The 22,023-nt window shown below is 38.6% G+C and overlaps 1 protein-coding gene across 8 annotated transcripts in view; it reads left to right on the forward strand.

Annotated features, from left to right (window-relative positions):
- Window positions 1–216: 216 nt before the first annotated feature.
- NETO1 (neuropilin and tolloid like 1) overlaps window positions 217–22,023 on the forward strand; it is a 121,719-nt gene continuing 99,912 nt past the window's right edge. For all 8 annotated transcript variants that reach the window (XM_081801029.1, XM_081801030.1, XM_081801027.1 and 5 more), the window contains exons 1-4: window positions 217–544; window positions 2,529–2,582; window positions 2,816–2,953; window positions 9,042–9,290. In XM_081801029.1, the coding sequence (XP_081657155.1) occupies window positions 517–544; window positions 2,529–2,582; window positions 2,816–2,953; window positions 9,042–9,290 (469 nt within the window). In that variant the 5' untranslated portion in view covers window positions 217–516. The remainder of the gene's footprint in view (window positions 545–2,528; window positions 2,583–2,815; window positions 2,954–9,041; window positions 9,291–22,023) is intronic.

Raw genomic sequence — 22,023 nt, forward strand, 5'->3', positions numbered from 1 at the left:
CCCAGCCGCCGCCGCCGCCGCCGCCCGCCCGCCCCGTCGCGGCCGTCGGTCTGGACTGGCCCCCGCCTCGCCGCGCCCTCCTCCCGGCCCCGGCCCCGGCCCCGGTCCGGGCGCCCCGGGGCTCGCCCCGCGCCGCCGCCGCCCGCGCGCCTGCTGCCCGCGCGTCCTCCTGACAGCTGCGGCGGCGGCGGTGATGCGAAGGAGGAGGGTGCTGCCGCCCGCGGTGCTGATGGTGGCGATCGGCGGCCGGGTGTGATGCGAGCGTCATGGTGGGGATGCTGGCTTCGCGGCGGTGAGAGAGCGAGCGAGAGCGAGCCAGGGGCGGAGGACGCCAGGATTCGGATCTTGCTGCTGTGTGGGCTCGGATCTCTCTTTCTCCCCTCCCTGCCCCCCCTTCATTTGGTTCTTGGTTTGCACATTTAAAACCCCCCGACTCCGTCCTCCCCCACCGCTGGAAGTCTTCCCGTCTCTAAATGGAATTAGTGGAGATCGGAGCCTCTGGTGTAACGAACAGACATGATCTATGGACGCAGTTTGTTTCACAGTGAGTACCTTTCCCGCCGCGCGGGTCCACTCGCGGTCCCTCCTCCCTCCTTCCCTCCTCCCTCGTGGCCGAACGCGCAGGGAAAAGCCTCGCCGCCGCGCTCCAGCCGGACCCCGCAGTCCCCGCGAGTCCGGGCACCTGTAAACTTTCTGGGTTGCAGCATAATCGATCGAGGCGTGGGGGCGGCGCCGGGTCAGTGATCGCTGGGTCTCAGAATCTGCGGGGGACAGTCCTGGGGGCGGAGGCGAGCACGTGCGGGAGCCGCGGGGAGTGGGCTCGGGTGCGGGCGCAGGTGGAAAGAGGGAGAGCGCGGGGCTGACAGTTTGCGGGATACAGGGAATAGTCCTCTTTCGGGGGCTTTCGGAGCTCCGCCGGCCCATATTTTCACTCCAGGAGGGAGGGAGTTTAGGGCGCACCTGAACGCCACACTTGCGGGGAGGGCGAGTGCCAAGCTCAACTCTTTGAGTGCGGCGTTATATAGGTGTGCGGTAGCGCGTGCCGTTGAGAGGAAGATGGCTTCAGGAGTCGTCAAGTAAAAGGCAGTGTAAGAAAAGGTGTGGTGGAAATTTCACATTAAAAAGCTAGGTTTCTAATCCTGTGCCACGCAGTTAAAAGACCGGCTTTGTGGATGTGTTAGTCGTAGTACTTGTTCCATCGTGTGATTCCATCAAAACAGGAAAAGCAGAGTAAAGACAACACCACGCGGACGTCCTGGTATTGATGGCGTGTACCTGTGTGTTTGTGTGTGTCTAGAATCCTGGCAAGTTAAAATAAGATTTTTTTTTTTTTTTTCTGTTTAAACACAGACGACAACAGCTAATGTTTTCATCTAAAAGCAGATGATCAGGCAGGAGTACAAAGTAATATAACCGATATACTTTCTCAAATGTTAATTTAAGGCCCACATTCTTTTCTTGGAATAATCTGAAAACATAAATTTATGAACTCCTGCCGTGAGCTTCAGTTTAGGAAATCATTGTGAATTATACCTTCCCTTTCCCAAGTTAATTTTAAGGGGAAAGAGAATTATACATCTAATGGAAGTTAGAGATTTTAGGGAATTGGGCAACAAAATAAATAACAAAGATAAATTAGAAGAGGAAAAACCAGTACTTATGAAGACTAGATTGTTTTATGACTCTTCTAGTTTCAGGTTTTATATATATAAAAAATCAAGATACGAAAGTAAAGCAGAAGTTCCGGTTGCAATGGTCTTTGCAGATTTACTCTTGTTAGAGATCAGGGTCTTTTTTTGATACTGAAAAATTGGCTCATTGAAATGCTCACAGAAATCGCCTTTCTCAAAGTAAGAATCTATTTCTGGATAACACTAAATATTAAGTCGAAGTTAAGGTTAGAAGAAATTAATTGCAAGCTTAGGAAGTGCTGAGGACAGGGGTTACTTGGTATTATGGTACCTTTTTATAAGAAACGTTTTTGTACTGCTGCTTAATGCCTCCAATCCACATTTATCTGTTTTTCTCCTGTTCCCTTCCCCCAACTGCCATAAGATTTGCCTAAGTATTTGTTTTCTCGACTACAACTACACTGTCAGTGCCTTAGGGTCCGTCACGGGAGTCCTTCCTCATTGTTTGCCTTTGCAGCCTCTCGCCTGGCTCACTCTTCCCTCAGAGATGCTAGCAAAGCCTTTCCCTAAGGGCGATTAGAAACAATACAGGTCCTGAAATCCTACTGTAATGTGACAGGAGTAGATTACAGTATTGCCTCTGAAGTTCTGAGGTACGCATTTGCAGTTCTGGGGTCTCATCTATCCTTAACTTGCATTACTTCCTGAAGGGGTTCCTAAATTTTCCTGATTTGTACATTTTTAACGAGTTTTGGCACGTTCTGAGTTAACTTGGACCGGTTAACAATAATACAATTAATCTGCTTTGATATTATCTTATCTTTATGTCGTTATAGAATGTGATCATTTCAGTGTATATTAATATGATCTCTTTCTATTTTTTCTTTTCTGTTTCAGTTGTAGCAAGTTTAATCATCTTCCATTTGTCTGGGGCAACCAAGAAAGGAACAGGTGTGTTTCTTTGGGAAAATGCAGTGGAAGACCTCTAATTATTTACATTTTCCTATTTTCCCCATATTCTTAATATTCCAGAATATCTGAAAATTTTATAGTGTGTATAATTGATTGCTTTTGACTAACACAACATTTTAAAATTAATTTACTAATGGATATTATAAGAATGTCCTCTCTATTTTTAGTCTTTTAGAAAATCGGATGATGGCTCTTGTTTTTATTTTTTACAGAAAAGCAAACCACCTCGGAAACTCAGAAGTCAGTGCAGTGTGGAACTTGGACAAAACATGCAGAGGGAGGTATCTTTACCTCTCCCAACTACCCCAGCAAGTACCCTCCTGACCGAGAGTGCATCTACATCATAGAAGGTAAGGGGGAGAGAGCCCTGGCTGGAGAAAGCTCCAAGCCAAACCTGGCCATCGCTGTGCTTTGGATGGACAGTATGCGTATGGACATTACAAAAATTGGTTTTGGAGACCATACACAGAAATATCTCTTAATGAATCAAATAACTAAAATTTGGAATCAAGCTAATTATTGCAATTATTAGCAATGGGTTATGAGTAAGTAAATTCAGGCAAATAAAAGCAAATTGGTAACAGTTTATTTTAGAGTTGACTTCATTGATTTAGAATTCTTAATTAATGGAATGGATGCAGAGTTGGCATAATATTACCTAATGTATAACAATTTTAGAAACCTAGTATTTTATTGGTTAACAGTTAGTAGAAAAACCTATACATTTGTTATTTTTCTTTAATAATATAAAGTACAAAATGCATATTAATGTTAAAAATAAATCTATAATCATGTTTCCAAACAATCTGAATGATAGTTGCCTTAATTTGCACTAACAAGTAACATTATCATACTTTAATGCCAAAGTCAGGATTCCAAATTATGATGCTTCTTTTCATCATTTTCTTTCCTAACTCAAAAGAAAAAATAGTGCTGAAAAAGAGATTCATTTCCCTTTGAACATTTCCAATTTCCATTACCCTTGTAGACAGCACTCGATTAAGTACAGCTTTCTAAACTGAATGATCATTTCATCTAGTGATGAAGATTTTAATATTATAGATGTTAATACCTAAAAGCCCCAAATCTGCAACCCTTCTCCATCCCCCTACCCACACAGATACAGAGGGATTGAGCCATCTTAATGAAAAAGACAGTGTATGCTCAGTATTTATATCTAAATGAGGGGCATGTTCATTTGGTAGATCTTTGAAAGAAAAAGGCTTCCTGTTTAACTACTTTCAAGAATTCCTATTTAGAAATGATTCTTTTTTTATTTTTGTAACTTTTAAGCTAAGGATATTACCTCTTTCCTTTTTGTGCCTGAGGGTGAACTTTTAGCAAAGGTACACTGCACTACAAGAAGGAGGAAAAAAGAATAAGCTCTGATAATAAAAGGATAAAACTAGAAATCTGAGATCTGCAGTCTTATTCCTCATGCGATTGATAGAAAAGGAAATTGAAATACGGAAATTCTGGGTTAAACTTAGTTGTTCTCTTCACCAAGTTAATATTACCTATCTATTATATGTGTGTGTGTGTGTGTGTGTGTGTGTATATACATAAAATGTTCAAAAACTTAACATATATTAAAACATTTAATCATAGGAAGTAGATATTTTTTGTTGTCCTTATTTTATAGACAAGGAAACAGGCACAGGGAGTTTAAATGTCTTGCTTAAACTCACGTAATTTGTGTTTTGAAGCAACAGTATTTTAAAACTTTGAATTATTAAAAAGAATAAAATCAATTAGTTCTCTCATTTAAAGGATTATTTCAGAAGCAGATCTTTGCATATTAATTGCACTTTCGTGTTTATTGTTATTTAGAATTCAAAAACATTGCTAGCATTTTATTTTAATATCATGCATATATTTACATTCATTCCTAGTTATGTCAAGGACAAACTTAGTTGAGAAATCAATAGAATCTCCTGTTACTATTAATCATACTTCTACACTCTTTTTGAAATACTTCATACCAGCCATTGTTTTCATCCATACATTTATTTAACCAATATTTATCGAACAACTACTAAGAATCAGCCTCTCTTCTAGGTACCACTTAGAGAGTCTTTAAAAAACAACCATGGTACTTGCCTGTGGAATTTATAATGTGGTCTGGGGACCATGCCCCATTCAGTAAACAATCTAAAGGGACCCCCAAATCAGCAGTGTTTGGAGTAGAGAGGAGAGGAGCCTATCAGGAGGAGGAGATGCTTTCGCTCAGTTTTGAAGAACTTCAGGGAGGTAATTCTCTATTCAGAATGGCCTGTGCAGAAGTTTGAGATATGGTGTGGTTGGGACCCATGTGTAGCTTCTGCATAGTGTGAGGAGAGGAAGAAGTAAGGAGGCTCAAGAGGTCAGCAGTCTCAGACAAAGGAGAACTTGGTATTCCGTCTACTCCAGCTGTGAAAGTTTGAACTTTATAGGATAGACAATGGGGTGCCATTGAAATAATTTAAGTGGAGAAATAATAAGCTGATATTTTGGTGAAGTGACGGAAGGAAAAGAAGTAAGCAGGAATGATTGTGAAGGACCATGTAAGCCATAGTAAAAGCCTGAACTACGCAAGTGACATTGGCTGAGGCGTCAAAGGAAGAGATGAGAGGTCTTTAGGACACTGAGTCATGAGTGCCTGGATGTAGGCAGGAGAGACAGGAAATCCCAAGACGATTCCAAAGTTTTTGGCTTGGTGACGTATAGATGGGACTGCCATTCCAGGTAAAGAATATGGGTGGAGACAGAGGGTTTGAAGGAAAAATAATGAATTCCATTTTGGTGTTTATGGAGATGTTGCATACAGAAATTGGATACATGAGGGGGCACCTGGGTGGCTCAGTCGTTAAGCGTCTGCCTTCGTCTCAGGTGATGATCCCGGGGTCCTGGGATCGAGCCCCGCATCGGGCTCCCTGCTCGGCGGGAAGCCTGCTTCTCCCTCTCCCACTCCCGCTGCTTGTGTTCCCTCTCTCGCTGTGTCTCTCTCTGTCAAATAAATAAATAAAATCTTTAAAAAAAAAAAAAAAAGAAATTGGATACATGAGTCTTTAGCTCACTGGAGAGCTCTGGACTGAAAATAGATATTTATAGGTCATAAATATGGATTGTTGTTGAGGCTCCTGGTATGAATAAAATTATCCAGAGAGAATATTTGGAGCACTATTTTATAAATCTTTCAAAAAACACAGATGCCTGGGTCTGTCCCCATGAAGTTTGGTTTAATCGGTCTTTGATGCAGCTGCAGGCATCATTATATTGTAATAGCTCTCCTTTAGGATGCCAGTGGCACCGAGGACACAGGTCTAGAAAGAGCAGGAAGAAGACATAGAATGGGTTTCTGAAAAACAACAGGTAAAGGATGGGAGAGTAAGGAGAAGGGTAACAGGGACTGTGAAGGATAAGCCAGCGAGATGGACTGGAGATCAGGTAAAAGATGCCCCAGCATGTAATGCAGGTTACATTTCAGCAGGAAGGGAGTAGCGAAAATGCCAACTATTACAGCAAAGAAAAGTGAAGTAAAAGGAAACACATCTATCGCATGAGGCCATTGAGAAGCTGATAGTAACTTTAGGACATATGCATTCATTGCCCTAGTGGGGGTGGGAGCTGGCTCACAGCTGATGGAGGCTTTGGGGGAGGGGAGATGTTGATGGACCCAAGGTAGGAAGGCAGTTACTTTCTTTTTCTTTTTGTCTTTTCTGCTTTCAGGGGGGCAAATTGTCATGTTTGATTCTGAAAAGAGTAGCCTGTTCTGTAGAAAAAGGTAAATGTAAAATACAAGAAAGGTCTAAATCATTGGTCAAGTTTCTTGAGGTAAGATAGGTTCTTATGAATAGAAGTGGAGTCCCAGTCATGGAAAGGAAGATCCCTTTCGTGGGTTTCAGGTTGTCCTAAAACTCTCTCAAAGAGGGAGCAATGTTCTGTAACTATGTGCACTATTCAGGTGAAAGTGCTCAGAGTTTTCAGTGTGTCCAAAGATATGTTAGGAGGGGTTAAGACCTCTCAAAAAGGAACCTCAGATTTAGATACCAGATGACTTAGAGAAAACATGGACGTAAAAAGCAGCTGTGAATTGAGAGATTTGAAGGGGAGGAAAACCTAAGTGTAAGAGGCTGAACTTAGAGAGCTTCCAATGGCTTCCATGCACTATAATCACTTGTTTTTAATTACAACAACTATACGACATGCTTATTTTTAAAACCTTATTTTACTGCCTTCGAAAATTCAGTTAGTGGAATTTCGTATATGAGTGTGTCTAGTTAACTTCAACATGCTGGACCAAAGGAAGATGAGCTGTCCACGTAAGTGTGGCCTACCCAAGACCATGGTGATAGTATGTGTCATGAAGGAACATTGAGAGGTTTGTTCATCCATGTTGGACAGAACTTAAGCAACAGTGAATGAAGGTATGCATAAATGAATTCGTGTTTGATGGCCCTGCGTTTCCTAATAGGGAAAGTAGATGGATATATGTTGCTTCATAGAGTTTTAAATAAATTAGCACAAGGTTGTTCTCATTGCTTTACTGTTCCCTAGCCATACATTATTTACATCTAAAAGAAATATCCTACATTCTCAAATAGTTTATTTCCTTCTAAAACTTATCATACTGGCTTGCCAATGAGCAGATAAACAAGCAGGCGCAGTCTATAAGATACTAATACATGCAAATGATATACTTAATACTACTACATAAATAGGTCCCTTTTTGCTATTGGACTAATAATCTCAAGGGGAAAAGGTTTTCCAAGTAATTTCTTAGGATACTTTCCAATTTGCAGATTTTTAAAAAAATCATTGAAACTTCATCAAATCTATCAATATGGTAATACTACAATTGTTGACCTTTCAGAATATACAGTAGTGGTAGGTAAAACCATCCCTGGTTTTTCTTGGAAGAGTAATAAATGTCTCTTTTCAATGTCCAAAGAGTCATAAATATTTTTGGAGATTAAAAATAATCCCTAAAATAGTCTTGTCACATGCATTGACCTTTAACCAAATGAGCTTCGATTATTCTGTAGGTCTCGAATTTCCAAGTCATCATGTATTTCAATTCTTTATAAATTTTTGACATCCACACAAGCAAAGCTTTCATTTTAAAGCCATCAAGGGTGATATTCAATCCATATTTAAGAACTACGGTGGTGTGGACAACAGTCATTCAGAATGAATACTGATCACATGGGGAGCAGGCCGCGCTGTGCCAGGTCTTACCTTACAAGTTTCTGGAGGGTGCTGGTCCCTGAAGAGGGCCACATGGCAGGGAGGCACTCAAAGGACTCAAGGCAACAGCCGTTTACTAACTAGAATAAATGTGTACGGATATTTCAACAACTGTTATGGCTATTCTGGGGTATCCTGGCTGAATACCAGTCTGGAGTGCCAGGATTTTGAGCTGTTTTGGACATGACGAGGGAAAAATGGCAGGGGGCTAGCAAATGCATCCCTGTGGACGTCTATAGAGCTGCTAGCCCTCTGAGGCTCTTCCTGATGTTTTAGAGAGCTGTAAAAAACATTTATGAAGACAAGCTCATTTACTATTCACCCAACAGAGATTTTTTTTTTTTTTTTTTTGAGAAATCCTCAATGACAAGGACTGTGCTTGCCGAGTGCCGAAAGAAGGTGAATAGATTTGGTCCTTAGTGAGTAGATTTAGAGGGGTGGTTCTTGTAAGCAAGGTTTTCCTGCATAAACAAGAGTCAGCAAATTGGAGGTAGATACTCCAGAAAGTGCTAAAATACATGAAAGCCCGAAAGAGCATGCTGCCTTAGAAAACACAGTGTGTCTACAGTGGCCTGGGCTTAGGCTGTGTGTGGACTGGGAAGCCCCTGGAAGTGTGAGTTGTAGGATACCCTTAAGGGTCCTGCAATGTCAAGTGCATTGATCATTTTTCTATAGCTGATAGAGAGTTGCTAAGTTTAAACCTGAGGGTGACGTGGTGAGGTTTGTGTACTAGAAAAATTCTTCTTAATGCCCTTGTATATGCACTTGGGTCTAATCAAGACATCTGACTGGGACTGTTTGAATGTTTGGATAACTCTATGCTGAGCAACTCTTAAGCGGCTTTTGACCTTAAAAGTGGATACTTAAGAAGATACGGGAAAAGTGACAGAAAGATGTCTTTCTACTTTCTAAACCTAATGTTAGTGGTCTTTCACAAAAATACTGTGATTTATTAGGTCTGTGTTAGACATCGAAATGGTTATTTTATATCCGAATAATCCTTTGTGCAACATCACCAGTTTTAAGGAGCATCCCTGAGACATTCTTATGGAAATGTTATCCCTTAGAATGCTTATGGACTTGCTTTGCTTTTCCACACGTCATGTTCAAAGTTTGATAGAAGATATACAGATAAAATCTGAAGTAGAATTACAAAAATCTACCTAAAGATTTAAAAATGGCCTTCTAGACATAATCTTTCCTTTTTTTCAGCTGCCCCAAGACAGTGCATTGAACTTTACTTTGATGAAAAGTACTCTATTGAACCATCTTGGGAGTGCAAATTTGATCATATTGAAGTTCGAGATGGACCTTTTGGATTTTCTCCAATAATTGGACGTTTTTGTGGACAACAAAATCCACCTGTAATAAAATCCAGTGGAAGATTTCTATGGATTAAATTTTTTGCTGATGGAGAGCTGGAATCTATGGGATTTTCAGCTCGATACAATTTCACGCCTGGTAAGTGAGGGTTTGGTTTTTTCCTGTTTTTTTCTTCCTCAGTTGTCTGTTTTCGTAGTACAAGAACTTTTGTAGGACAACTTCATATTTTTTTGGAGAATTTTCTAGCTCTATTTAAAATCACACCTACAGTGCTTTCTCTTTTCATTTCATAAATTCTGAAGGCAAATAAATTTTCCTTAAAATTTAGCCTCCACTAGAGGTGAAGTGTAGTGACTCAGGGGTCTGCATGATCATCAGGAACACAGTTAATTAAATGGACTTCCATTATGCTGAAATGTGTAATTCGAGAGGCGGCCTGTAATAAAGAAACTAATTACAGTATACATTGAATCCCTATAAACTTGAAAAGGCCATGGTTGTACTGTATAATGTATCCGTCAAAGTGATCTTTGGAGAACCTGAATAAAAAATTCTTTCGTTCTGAAAATGATAATTTTTAAGCAAATGGATCTTAGTGTAAAGCAGTGTAATCCCTTTTTAGAAATGCAAATTCCTAAGAGTTCTGATGAAAGCAAAACTGAGACCCAAAGCAGCCCAATATTCATTTGCAAGGTCTGCAGACATTATTTGTCATTATACAATTATGCATTCTATGTCAAGTTTCCTTTTAACCTGCTAATATTAAAAAAGGGTCTATGATGTTGACTGGCTCACTTGATGATGAGTTGTCATTTGTTACAATAAAAATTGGTTATCACATTTTTAAATTGCAACATCAGGCTGAAGTGATTTGAGATTTTATGAAGTGAAGTCATTTTTTTTAATGGAAAGATGACTCAACTTACCTAAAGCACGTTATTTATATGTAATTACATATTTTTCCAGTTTGTATATATTGCTTTACTAAGGTATATAACAGGCAATAATGAAATTGCAATATATGTAAAATTTGTTGACGTTTCTATTCTATGTTACAGAGGTAACATAAGAGCAGGGCTCAGCTGCTCAGTTTTCAAACACTAAAATTTTAAAAATAATTAAGATGGGATCAATGAGGACTTTCATTATGATATCATGGTTTATGTTAAATAAGTTGCATATTAGCGATGTCATACGTATTAACCTTAAACATTAGGGATCTTTTTGTAGTGTATCACTAAGAGATATTGTGGTTTTAATTAGGCTTAGTTAATATTGGATTGTTCACAGAAAACCTGGGTATCTCATATTGGCGATCAAACTAACTTGATGTGTTCTGAAAACTTGCAAACACTGAGACTACTTTATTAGTGCTAGAGTTATACATGGAAATTTTTTTTTTCCCTTGACTGATAATTTCGAGTATAACCAGGACCTAAAGATAGTTCTAGGCTTTTATAAGTTATATCTTCATCCTAAGATTGGAGATCATGGGGATAATGCCTAGGATTTAAAATTGAGGTTGTATAAAGTTGTGAAGTCAACTTTATCAACATAAGCAATGCTGTCCACGTTTCTACCTCTACCGGAGAGAACATAAATGTTGGAGCTCAGCGTGCTCTCCCAGGGTTTTAAAAAGCCGCTCTGTTCCCTGTTCCTTGTTTCTTTAGAGCCTCTTTACTTTATCTGTATATAAAAGGAGATTTTACTGCCAGGAACTACTAAATCAGAAGGAAACGTGACGAGATGATTCCATGAAATTGAGGATGAGTTATGGATGGAGCAAGGCTTCTGTTTCCACTTAGATAAACTAGGGTAAAGTAAGTGCACAGGGAAGCATAGGCTTGGCATGTGAAGGAACAGGAGGACCATAAAAGGGAGACTTGTAACACTTCCCTGACTGCAGACATTGACGTTTCGTGGCCCAAGGCCATTGCTGAGTGTCACAATCATCTACAACTCATTTCATAAAGAGGCTGTATTGAGGAAGCCAATTAGTTAATGAAAGAGGAAGGGGGCAGGGATTAGTAATAATTTAGACAGCATTTAGGGAATAGGGAGTCAGGCAGGCTTCAGTTTAATTTGGGCTTAATTTTGATTTGGTAGTGTGCTTCAAGTGGTGATTTGGGGAAATTGAAAAGGTAGAGTTCCTGAAGTCAACTTCATGATTGAAATTATAAAGCATTGCTGCAATCACCAGGGCATCCAAGTGGACCCCACATTGGAGGGGAATGCCCTGCCCACCAGGACACATCCCGAGCTGGACCCCACAGTGGCTGTGAGGAACACTGGTTTTGGAACTGATCTGCCCTCAGTGCTGGCTTTCTTATTTCTTGCTTGCTGTAAACTGTGGACACGATCCTTAATGTTCTGTGCCTCAATATTTTAATTTATAAAATAGGGATGATATTGACCACCACATTGGGGTGTTTGAAGATTGTTTGCTTGCCAACCAATGCCTATCTATGGATTTTTCACTTCATATGAGATCTCAACTCTTGGTTACTATTTTTTATTAATTTGATGATGTGTTCTTTAAGAACAAAGGGGCCTTGTTATAGTTTATTGAGAGAACAAGTGTCCCAGAGATTTTAAATTACAAGTGCTCTGACTCTGTTTTGGGGGCGGATGTGCAAAACGAATACCTGTAAGATGTCACTTTTCCCTGTTAGTTTGTTTAAATGGGTCTCGGCCTCCATGTGGGGGTTGTAGTTATTTGCGCTGGAAGCCATAAAATATGTCAAAGCAGAGACAGCAAAGGGAAGGCCAGGTGGTCTTTATTATGTTTGTGAGCTCACTCCAATCTGAAATCTGGATCTTCACTGATAGTCTCGGAAACTTGAAGTCAGCATACTGAGAATGTACCCATTTTTAGGAACGAATCACATCAACCAAAACGTCTGAATATGCACATAAGACATGCATGCATTGATACACACATATCCGCATACACACACACATAAACCTACATGCATTTTCAATAAGAATTCTTTGAATCACACAGCTCAGTTTTTCTTGTAAGCAAACATACATACATGGGTATCCGGTTTATAATGAGAAGATTTATAGTGAATGTGCGATCCAAATATTAAAGCTTAATTACATGAATGCCTGTTGACTAGCACCCTGCTAAGGTACGTGATGATCCATCTCCGTGGCACTGGATCATTTTTTCAAGGGTCCTGTACATCTCAGACTGCCAATTCCCCTGTCCACTTTCTGCTTTCATTCTGCCTGACCGGGACACTAATTTGTGTCAACTCTTCTCTCAAAATTTGCTTCTATTTCTTAATACCTGACTCTCCTTGACTTTTCTTCCTACACAACTTGAAAAAACAGCCTTTTCATTTTGGGCTCCTGTGTTCCTAGTAGCGATGCTTCTGGACTGGTGGTGGATGGGAGCTAGCTAACTGGAGGTCATGTGTGGACATGCAGGGTAGGAGGGCAGAGCCAGAAAAGATGCCTTGGAAGCACTCTTAAAGGGGTAGTTCCTTTATCTCCTGACACCCTGGACTAGTCCTCACTTTTTACTTCATGGATTCTGGTTATCTTTGGATACAGTGTCAGTACCCAGGCCCACAGTGCGCTGATGAATCACCTAGGGTTATAGTCGAGCGTGCATAAGGATTGTGATATTGAGCAGCGGTCAGAGAGCAGTCAGCTGGGTCTAACCCTGGGATCTGCAGAAACGAAAGACAAGGGTGGGGCCTGAAGAGGGACCAAGGGACCCAGACCCCTGATGGGAGGCCCTAGGGTGATGTCTGTAAGGGAACCTCTCTTCTTCCTGTGTAAACAGAGTTGTGTTGTGAGGTCTCCTCACCAATACGCTCCCGCTTCTGAGAAATGTCGGATGAGTTCAGAATCACCGAAAATGTTAAAAATTGCATGATGGACAATTTGGTAGCCCCCAGATAATTTAATGAGAAAACGTATAAAAGTACTTATTATAATAAAATGATATTGTTTTCTCATCTTCATAGGACAATTTTTTTTTTTTTATCTTAAAGAAAGATTTAAATCAAATGCATTGCAGAAAAATGAGTAACGATTGCCTTAGCTAGGTAGGGGGTGGAGGAGAATGAGGAGGAATTGAAGGGGCCCAGATGGAGATACAGTGAAAAGGTATTAGCATTATTAGTAATGCTTTCATTTTTGAAAATGATGCTATATTTTTGATAACAACTTATGTAAATAAAAGTATTTAAGATAAAAAATCAAAAAAGAAATACTATAGTCGGTAATCTTTAAATGAATTTTTGGAGCAGAGGAATACCATTTATCTGTAATCCACATTTTCTTTTTTATTCAAACTGAGAATGTTTTTCAAGTAGAAAATAATTCTCCCCTACAACCAGCTGCCTATATACTTCAATTTTCTTTACCACTGGAAAATATAAATGAAGGAGAAAGCACATAACATACACTGTACCCCCAGTCCAGTAGCATTACGAGCGGCTTTATTCAATATTAAGGAAGAGAAACATCTAGGATGCTCTACTCTTGGGGAAAGTAATCCTTTCAGTCTCCTTAGGAACAAGTATCTTTTGTTAGCCTTGTAGTTTTCTTCCTAGTGGAGACATTTTCTGTAACCACCGACATATAATGTTTATGAAACCTTCCTCTTCTGATGTTTTTTTTCTGAATGAGTTCTATGAAACAATGTTATATATAACCTATTCGAGAAATTTTACTTAAGGACTGTGCCTCAAAATACCAAACAGGTGAGGTAGAGTCAGGTATTTCCATGCAAGTGAGTGAAGTTGTTAAATATATTAAGATTATTATCATATTTTGTACTTAAACAGCACCTTTCATATGAGAGCTCAAAGTGCTTTAGGAACCTTCTGCCCAATTCCTAGCGTCCTCTTAGACTCCAAGCTGATTGACATCAAAGGCAGCAGAAGGGATACATTGCAGCAATTTAAATTGAGTGTTCTAAAAAGATTTCTATGCATATTAAATGAAATATATTATTTAGGTAAAATACTGTCATGGACTCGATGCTATTTTAATTTCCCAGCACAGTGTTTTCTTCTTTGAATTTGAAATGTGAATGTATGTGCGAATATTAACCCTATTGAAAGTTCCTACATTTTCTTCTCTACATAATCAGAGTTGTGATACGTGCTCTGGTATGAAAGAAAAGAAAATGCATACATCTATCTATCCATATCATTTTTTCAATAGCTAAATTTTAATTTGAACTTGGCCCTAAAAGATGAAAGAATAAAAGGTTTTAAAGGCTGAAGTTGAAAGAAGGACTTTATTTGATTACTTCATTTATCACATAGAAATAAAAGACTGAATAACTTTAGATCAGATAGCATTGTGTTGTCTATTATCTTTACACCGTAGACCCCAAATGGTTTAACTTCAGCCCAGCAAATGCTGTCAAATAGAAAGTGTATGAAACAAAATCACATTTCCTCTTCTTTTTTTTTTTTTTATTGAGATACTATTGACATGTAACATTGTATTAGTTTCAGAGGTATAACATAATGACTTGATATTTGTATACACTGGGAAATGATTACAATAAGTCTAGTTTCCCCATCACCATATAAAGTTATATAATATGCAGTACATTATTATTAACTAGAGTCACCATGCTGTACATTACATCCTCATGACTCATTTGTTTATGACTGGAAGTTTGTACCTCTTGACCCCCTTCTCCAATTTCACCACCCCCCCGCCCAAATTCCCTCCCCTCTGGCAACTACTAAACTGTTCTTTGCATCTGTGAGTTGGGTTTTGTTTTGTTTGTTCGTTTGTTTTGTTTTTTGGATTCCACACGTAAGTGAAATCATACACTGTTTGTCTTTCTAAGGCTGGTTTACTTCACATAGCATAGTGCCCTTAGTTGTCACAAATGGTAAGATTTCATTCTTTTTATGGCTGAGTAGTATTCGATTGTGTGTGTGTGTGTGTGTGTATCAGTGAATTCATCTTCTGTATTATATATAATATATATATGCACACACACATGTACACATATATATATTATCTTCTTTATCCATTTATTCATTGATGGACACTTAGGTTGTTTCCCTATCTTGGCTATTGTAAACAAGGTTGCAATGAACATAGAGGGGCATATGTTTTCAAATTAGTGGTTTTGTTTTCTTTGAATAAATACCCAGAGGTGGAATTACTAGATCATATGATAGCTCTACTTTTAATTTTTTAAGGAACCTCCGTACTGTTTTCCACGGTGGCTGCACCAATTTATATTCCTAGGCTTTTTTTTTTTTTTAAGCAATTGTAAATGGGGTTGTTTTCTTAATTTAAGAATTTTCTTGATTCTTAATCTGATAGTTTGTTGTTAGTGTATAAAAAGACAACAGATTTTTGTTATTGATTTGCGTTCACTTAACAGTTTTTTCGTGGAGTCTTTAGCATTTTCTGTGTATAGAATTATGTTGTCCTCCAGTAGTGACAGTTTCACTTCTTCCTTTCTAATTTGGAAGCCTTTTATTGCTTTTTCTTGCTCCGGCTAAGACTTCCAACACTATGTGGAATAAAAATGGCAAGAGTGGGCATTCTTGTCTTGTTCCTAATCTTAGAGGAAAAGCTTTTGGCTTTTCACCATTAAGTATGATGTTAGCTGTGGATTTGTTACAGATGGCCTTTATTATGTTGATGTACATTCCCTCCATACCTACTTTGTTGGGTATCATAAGTGGGTGGTGAATTTTGTCAAGTGCTTTTTCTGCATCTATTCGAGATGATCATATAATTTTTATCCTTCATTTTGTTAATGTGGTATATTATGTTGATTGATTTGTGGACACTGAACCATCCTTACATCCCTGGAATAATCCCAGTTGATCCTGGTGTATATTGATCATTTTTATTGAATTCAATTTGCTAATATTTTGTTGAGGATTTTTGCATCTGTGTTCATCAGGGATAATGGCCTTTACTTTTCCATTTTTCCTTCCTTCCTTCCTTCCTTCCTTCCTTCCTTCCTTCCTTCCTTCCTTCCTTCCTTCCTCTCTCTCTCTCTCTCTCTTCTTTCTTTCTTTCCTTTTGTGGTGTCCTTGTCTGGTTTTGATTTCAGGGTCATGTTGGCCCCATAAAATGAGTTTCCTCCTCTTCAATTTTTTGGAAGAGCTTTAGAATGGTAGTTATTAAAATCTTCTTTGAATGTTTTGTAGAATTCACCAGTGAAGCCATCTGGTCTTGTATTTTTCTTCGTTGAGAGGTTCTTGATGACTGATTCCATCTCCCTGCTAGCAATTGGTCTATACAGATTTTCTACTTCATGATTCAATCTTGGAAGACTGTATGTTTCTAGGAATTTATCCATTTCTTCTAAGTTGTCCAATTTGTTAGTGTATGATTGTTCATGGTAGTCTCTTATGATCTTTTGTATTCCTTTGGTCACTTGTAACTTACCCTCTAACATTTCAAATTTTATTTATATGAGCCCTCACCCTTTTTTTCTTTGTGAAGATAGCTAAAGGTTTATCAATTTCGTTTATCTTTTCAAAAAACCAGCTCTGTGGAACCACTTATCTTTCCTCTTGTCTTTTTAGTCTTTATTTCATTTGTTTCACTCTGATATTATTGTTTCCTTTCTTCTACTAACTTTGGGCTTCATTTGTTCCTCTTTTTCTAGTTGCTTCAGTGTAAAGGTAGGTTGTTTATTTGAGGTTTTTTTCTTCTTTCTTGAGATAAGCCTGTACTCTTAGAACTGCTTTTGCTGCATCCCATTGATTTTGGTATGCTGTATTTTCACTTTCATTTGTCTCAAGGTATTCTTTTATTTCTTTTTGATTTACTCATTGACCCATTGGTTGTTCGGCAGCATGTTGTTTAATCACCACATATTTGTGATTTTTTCTAGGTTTCTTTTTGCATCATACATTTTTGGTCAGAAAAGTTGCTTGACATGTTTTTAATCTTCTTAAATTTATTGAGACTTGTTTTATAGATCCTCTCTATTCCTTTCTTCTTCTCTTGCTCTCTTCTGTTGTGGTTTGATGTCTTTCTTTGGTGTTATGTTTAGATCCCATTCTTAGTACCTTTGTGTATCTATAGGTTTTTGCTTTGTAATTACCATGAAGCTTATAAATCAGTTCAAATATACCAGCCTATTTTAAGTTGATAGCAAGGTAAGTTGGTTTTTTTTAAGATTTTATTTATTTATTTGAGAGAGAGAGAGAGTATGAGTGGGGGTGGGGGGAGGGAGGAGTAGAAGGAGAGGTGGAGGAGGAGGGAGATAATCTCCAGCAGACTCTGTGCTGAGCACAGAGCTCTACCCGGGGCTTGATCCCATCACCTTGAGATCATGACCTGAGCCAAAATCAAGAATTAGCCACTTAACTGACTAAGCCACCTAGATGCCCTACAAGTTAAGTTTGAATACATGCTAAAACTCCTCTATGCTTTATGTTTTTGATGTCACCTTTTACACCTTTTTACTTTGTGTATCCCTTAACTAGTTGTTTTAGTTATGGTTATTTTTACTACATTTGTCTTTTAACCTTCATGCTAGCTTTAAAAGTAGTTAGTTCACTACCTTTACTATGTATTTACTTTTACCAGAGAGATTTTTATTTTCATATGTTTTCTTGCTACTAATTAATGCTATTTCTTTTCAGCTTAAAGAAGTCCCTTTAACATTTCTTTTAAAGCCAGTTTAGTGGTGGTGAACTCTTTTTGTTTTTAAGGAAAACTTATCTCTCCATCAATTCTAAATGATAACCTTGCTGGATGGAGTATTCATTGTTAGAAGTTTTTTTTTTTTTTTTTTTTTGCTTTCAATACTTTGAATACATCATGGCATTCTCTTCTGGCCTACAAGTTTCTGCTGAAAAATCTGCTGATAGTTTCCTGGACATTCCCTTGTATGTAACAAGTTGTTTTTCTCTGCTGCTTTTAAGATTCTCTCTTATCTTTAACTTTTGACTTTTAACTATAATGTATCATGGTGTGGATCTCTTTGGGATTATCTTATTTGGAATTCTCTGGGATTCCTGGACCTGGATGTCTGTTTGTTACAACCGTTTGACTCTCCTGGATGTGAGCCCCATTGATTTTTAAAGCCAGATGTTTTGGAGGCTCATCTCTCCAGTGTAGGTCCCAAGAGTTGGATGCCTAATGTAGGGCTCAGGCTTCTCATTCCTCACTGATACATTCTGTATCTCTGAGATTCCTCCCTCTTCACCTGCTTGGTGAAATCGTATCTCTGCTTCTTCAAACTTCTTAATATCTTTGTTGCAGAGGAGCTGTTCAGGTAGTTTTCAGGTCTTTTTCAGAGAAAATTGTTCTGTATGTAACTGTAGATTTGACGTTTCCATGGGAGAGGGGAGTTCAGGGTCTTTGTATGCCACCATCTTGAACCACCTGTCTTATTTCTTTTGGGGACTTATTTTTTAGGAAATAAAATTTAAAACTTGAGAGTCACAGCAGGGACAAAATTGAGTGTGTAATGGACACCAACGTGTTCATGTGAGGGCAGTTTTATCTGTCCCTTACTCTCATCCATCCAGCCCATGACTTGGTTCATCTGATCTATACAATACAAGGCTTAGGGGGAGGGATGAGGAATAAAGAGAGAGACAAAATGCTATTTGGTCTTGGTGGGTGTTCAGGAGAGAAGTTGAGAGTGGGAGAGAGGATTTCCAGGATTAGCTGCCATCTGTGCAGAGAATACTGAAGACAGTAACAAAGGAGAAGGAAGATTTTTAATTTTCCTGTACAGAAAGAATGGCTTCTTCAACTTGTTGTTTCCTGGAGAGGCAGAGAAAAGTGTTTTAAGTTGTTTATATTTACTTAGTGGTTAATTGCTGGCACACAAGATTGATTATGGTACATCTGGGACTCAACCACATGGAGACTCAGGCATATTTCTGTTGTAGATGTGTATTTTCTTTAGATCTGAAAGAGAGCTTGGAGTTAACCTCATTTAGCCTTTCATTTTAAAGATGAAGATACCTAAGGTCTAGATAAAATGTGCTGCCCAGGTTTATGACTCTGTGTAGAAGTTAAGTAACTGCTTGTTTATCTGTTATATAACCATTGTGCTGATACACCTTCTTCAAAGGGTAGAGATTATGACTTTAATTACATCACATATTGCAAGCACTTTTAGTACAGTTATATTAAGAAGTTTAATTAACTGGCGTACGAATTTAAAAACTCATCTTTTTCATGTTGTTTGAAATGTCTTTCAATTCAAAATGACCAAAGAGGTAATGATTTGTCTCCTCTCCCTCTACCTATGTTATAAAACTCTGCCCTTTCAACTCATCTGAGTCTGAAGTGTGTGATTCATTCCCTGTTCTCAAATATCTGCCATGATGGACATGGTCAGTTGTGTATATAATCTTCTCATGACTTGAAACCTGAGGCTTACATGCTAAATACTCAAGGGAAATCTACAGTTTCTGTCTTAGGTTTCCCACAATTATTCCTCCTTCTTAACACATGTCTCTTTGACTTTTTCTTGTGATGTCCTTTACTCCAGGATTGTGTACCCTAAGGACAATCAGCTGATGGAGAAGGAAGGGCCATCCTATTTACATTCAGATGCCCTGGGGCAGAGCTGTACCCTGCAATCAATACCGCTTACTAATTTGCACAAAGGTGTTTTAAGGACTAGCTGAGGCCACGCTTCAATCAGTCATAATAACATCACCTCTTTCCCCAATCACACAGTAGTCCCAGCATCAAAGGACCAGCGTCCACCCTTCACTTAGATAGCCCTAAAGAGAAATTATATCATCTAAGCAAGAGGAACATTTAAAAAACAAAACAAAAGAAAGAAATAGTGCATAGGTTCTGTCTTCCTTTTGCATTGTCATGTTTTTTCTGGTGTCTGGAGTCACTAAGCTTCTTGGTAAAATAATCTAGAAAACTCTACCATTTAACTTATCATTGCATATTCAAGAAGTATGTGTTTCAAATTATAAACATCTAATGTATTTTGCTTCAGATAATATTACCTAACTGTAATTTTTTAAAACATTTTCTTTCATAACAATTTGCATATAGTTTGAGACTTATCGTTATTTTATTTATATGCATAAAATCAAGGAATTGTCAGGAAAGCAATCCACAGTGTTATTTTCTTGACCAAACGTTTTTCCCTATTTTAGAATTTGTAAGCCATTGTAGCTACTTAAGTATAGCTCATACAACTGTTCTTAAAGTGAATGCAGAGAACAGCAATGTCCACTAGGCTGTATTTGCCACTACATTTATTAAACAAATGTACTGTAGAGATGCACTGTACACAAGATATATGTACTGTATATAAACACTGTAGAAATACATATACACAAGATTCTGTCCTCCATACAATGAATTTATAGTTTATAAGATCACAGAAAATCAGATAGATTGTAGTAGACAGAGTAATGCCCCTACCCCACCGCCCAAAAAACATATTTATGACCTAATCCCTGGAATCTGTGAATATATTTGGTTACATGGCAATGGGAATTAAGATAATAGATTGGATCAAGGATGCTAATCAGATACTTTAATGCAGGGACCTTCATTTGGATAATCTGGGAGGGCCCACTGTAATCACATAAGTTCTTCAGTGTGGAAGAGGGAGGCTGAGAAGTCAGTGTCAGTGTGATGTGATGTAAGCAAGAATCCAATGCCATTTCTGGCCTTAAACTTTGAGGAAAGGACCATGAGCCAAGGAGTGTGGGGAGTCCCTGGAAACTGGAAAAGGCAGGGAATGGATTTTTCCCTAGAGCCTGCAGAAAGGGGAGAAAAAAAAAAAAAAAGCCTTGCCATCACCTTGATTTTATTTTATTTTATTTTTTTTAAAGATTTTATTTATTTATTTGAGACAGAGAGAATGAGAGAGAGAGAGCATATGAGAGGGGGGAGGGTCAGAGGGAGAAGCAGACTCCCCGCTGAGCAGGGAGCCCGATGCGGGACTCGATCCCGGGACTCCAGGATCACGACCCGAGCCGAAGGCAGTCGCCCAACCAACTGAGCCACCCAGGCGCCCCCCCATCACCTTCATTTTAACCCAGTGAGACCCATTTTAGGTTTCTGACATTAGGAACTCTAACATAATACATCTGTGTTGTTTAAATTGTCTAAGTTTATAGTAATTTGTTATATCAGTGATAGAAACAGATACAGATTTTCCTACCTGAAAGTAGAAACTCATCTAAAAAATGTGGATATGTTTTTTGCAATTGGGCAGTGGGCAAAAGCTGGAAGGATTTCGAAGAGAAGCATGATAGAAAAAGCCTGTGTTGCTTTAAACAGACTCTTAATAGATATATGGATATTAGCAACTTTGCCAATGAGGACTCACATGGAAGTCAAGAGCATTGCTGGACACATAGCTGTCTTAAAGAATATGTATGTCATCATAAACAAACTGCCAGTAGAAATGTGAACATGGAAGGTGCCAATTTTGAGGACTCAGAAGGAAATGAGGGACATGTATTTGGAAACAGGAGGAAAAGGAATCCTTATTCTCTTGAGTCAGAAAATTTAGCAGAATTGTGTCCTGGAATTATATGGAAAGCAGAACTTTTAGGCCATGAACTTGGGTATTTCACTGAGGAGATTTCCACGCAAAGTGTTGAAGGTTCCACCTGGTTCCTCCTTAATGCTTTAGGAAGACACAAGAGGGAAGAGACAGATTGAAGAAATAACTTTTAAACCAAAAGTAATTGAGGCTTAATGACTTGTTAGATTACAAACGATCCTAAAATTAAGAGATTCACTGCCTATTTAAATTTAGGGGATCTTGGGATGGGGTTGGAAAAACATGCTCTAGAGAGAAAAATGAAGCTAGGGCTGGACAACCTTTTGCTAATCCTATGGAAAGATAAAAGCATCAAAATATTCAGTCTCACAAAAGGCTCTTTCAAATGATTAAGTG

This window comes from Leptonychotes weddellii, chromosome 13 (assembly GCF_054177405.1).
Source record: "Leptonychotes weddellii isolate Sample4059 chromosome 13, ASM5417740v2, whole genome shotgun sequence".
Classification (NCBI taxonomy): Eukaryota; Metazoa; Chordata; class Mammalia; order Carnivora; family Phocidae; genus Leptonychotes; species Leptonychotes weddellii.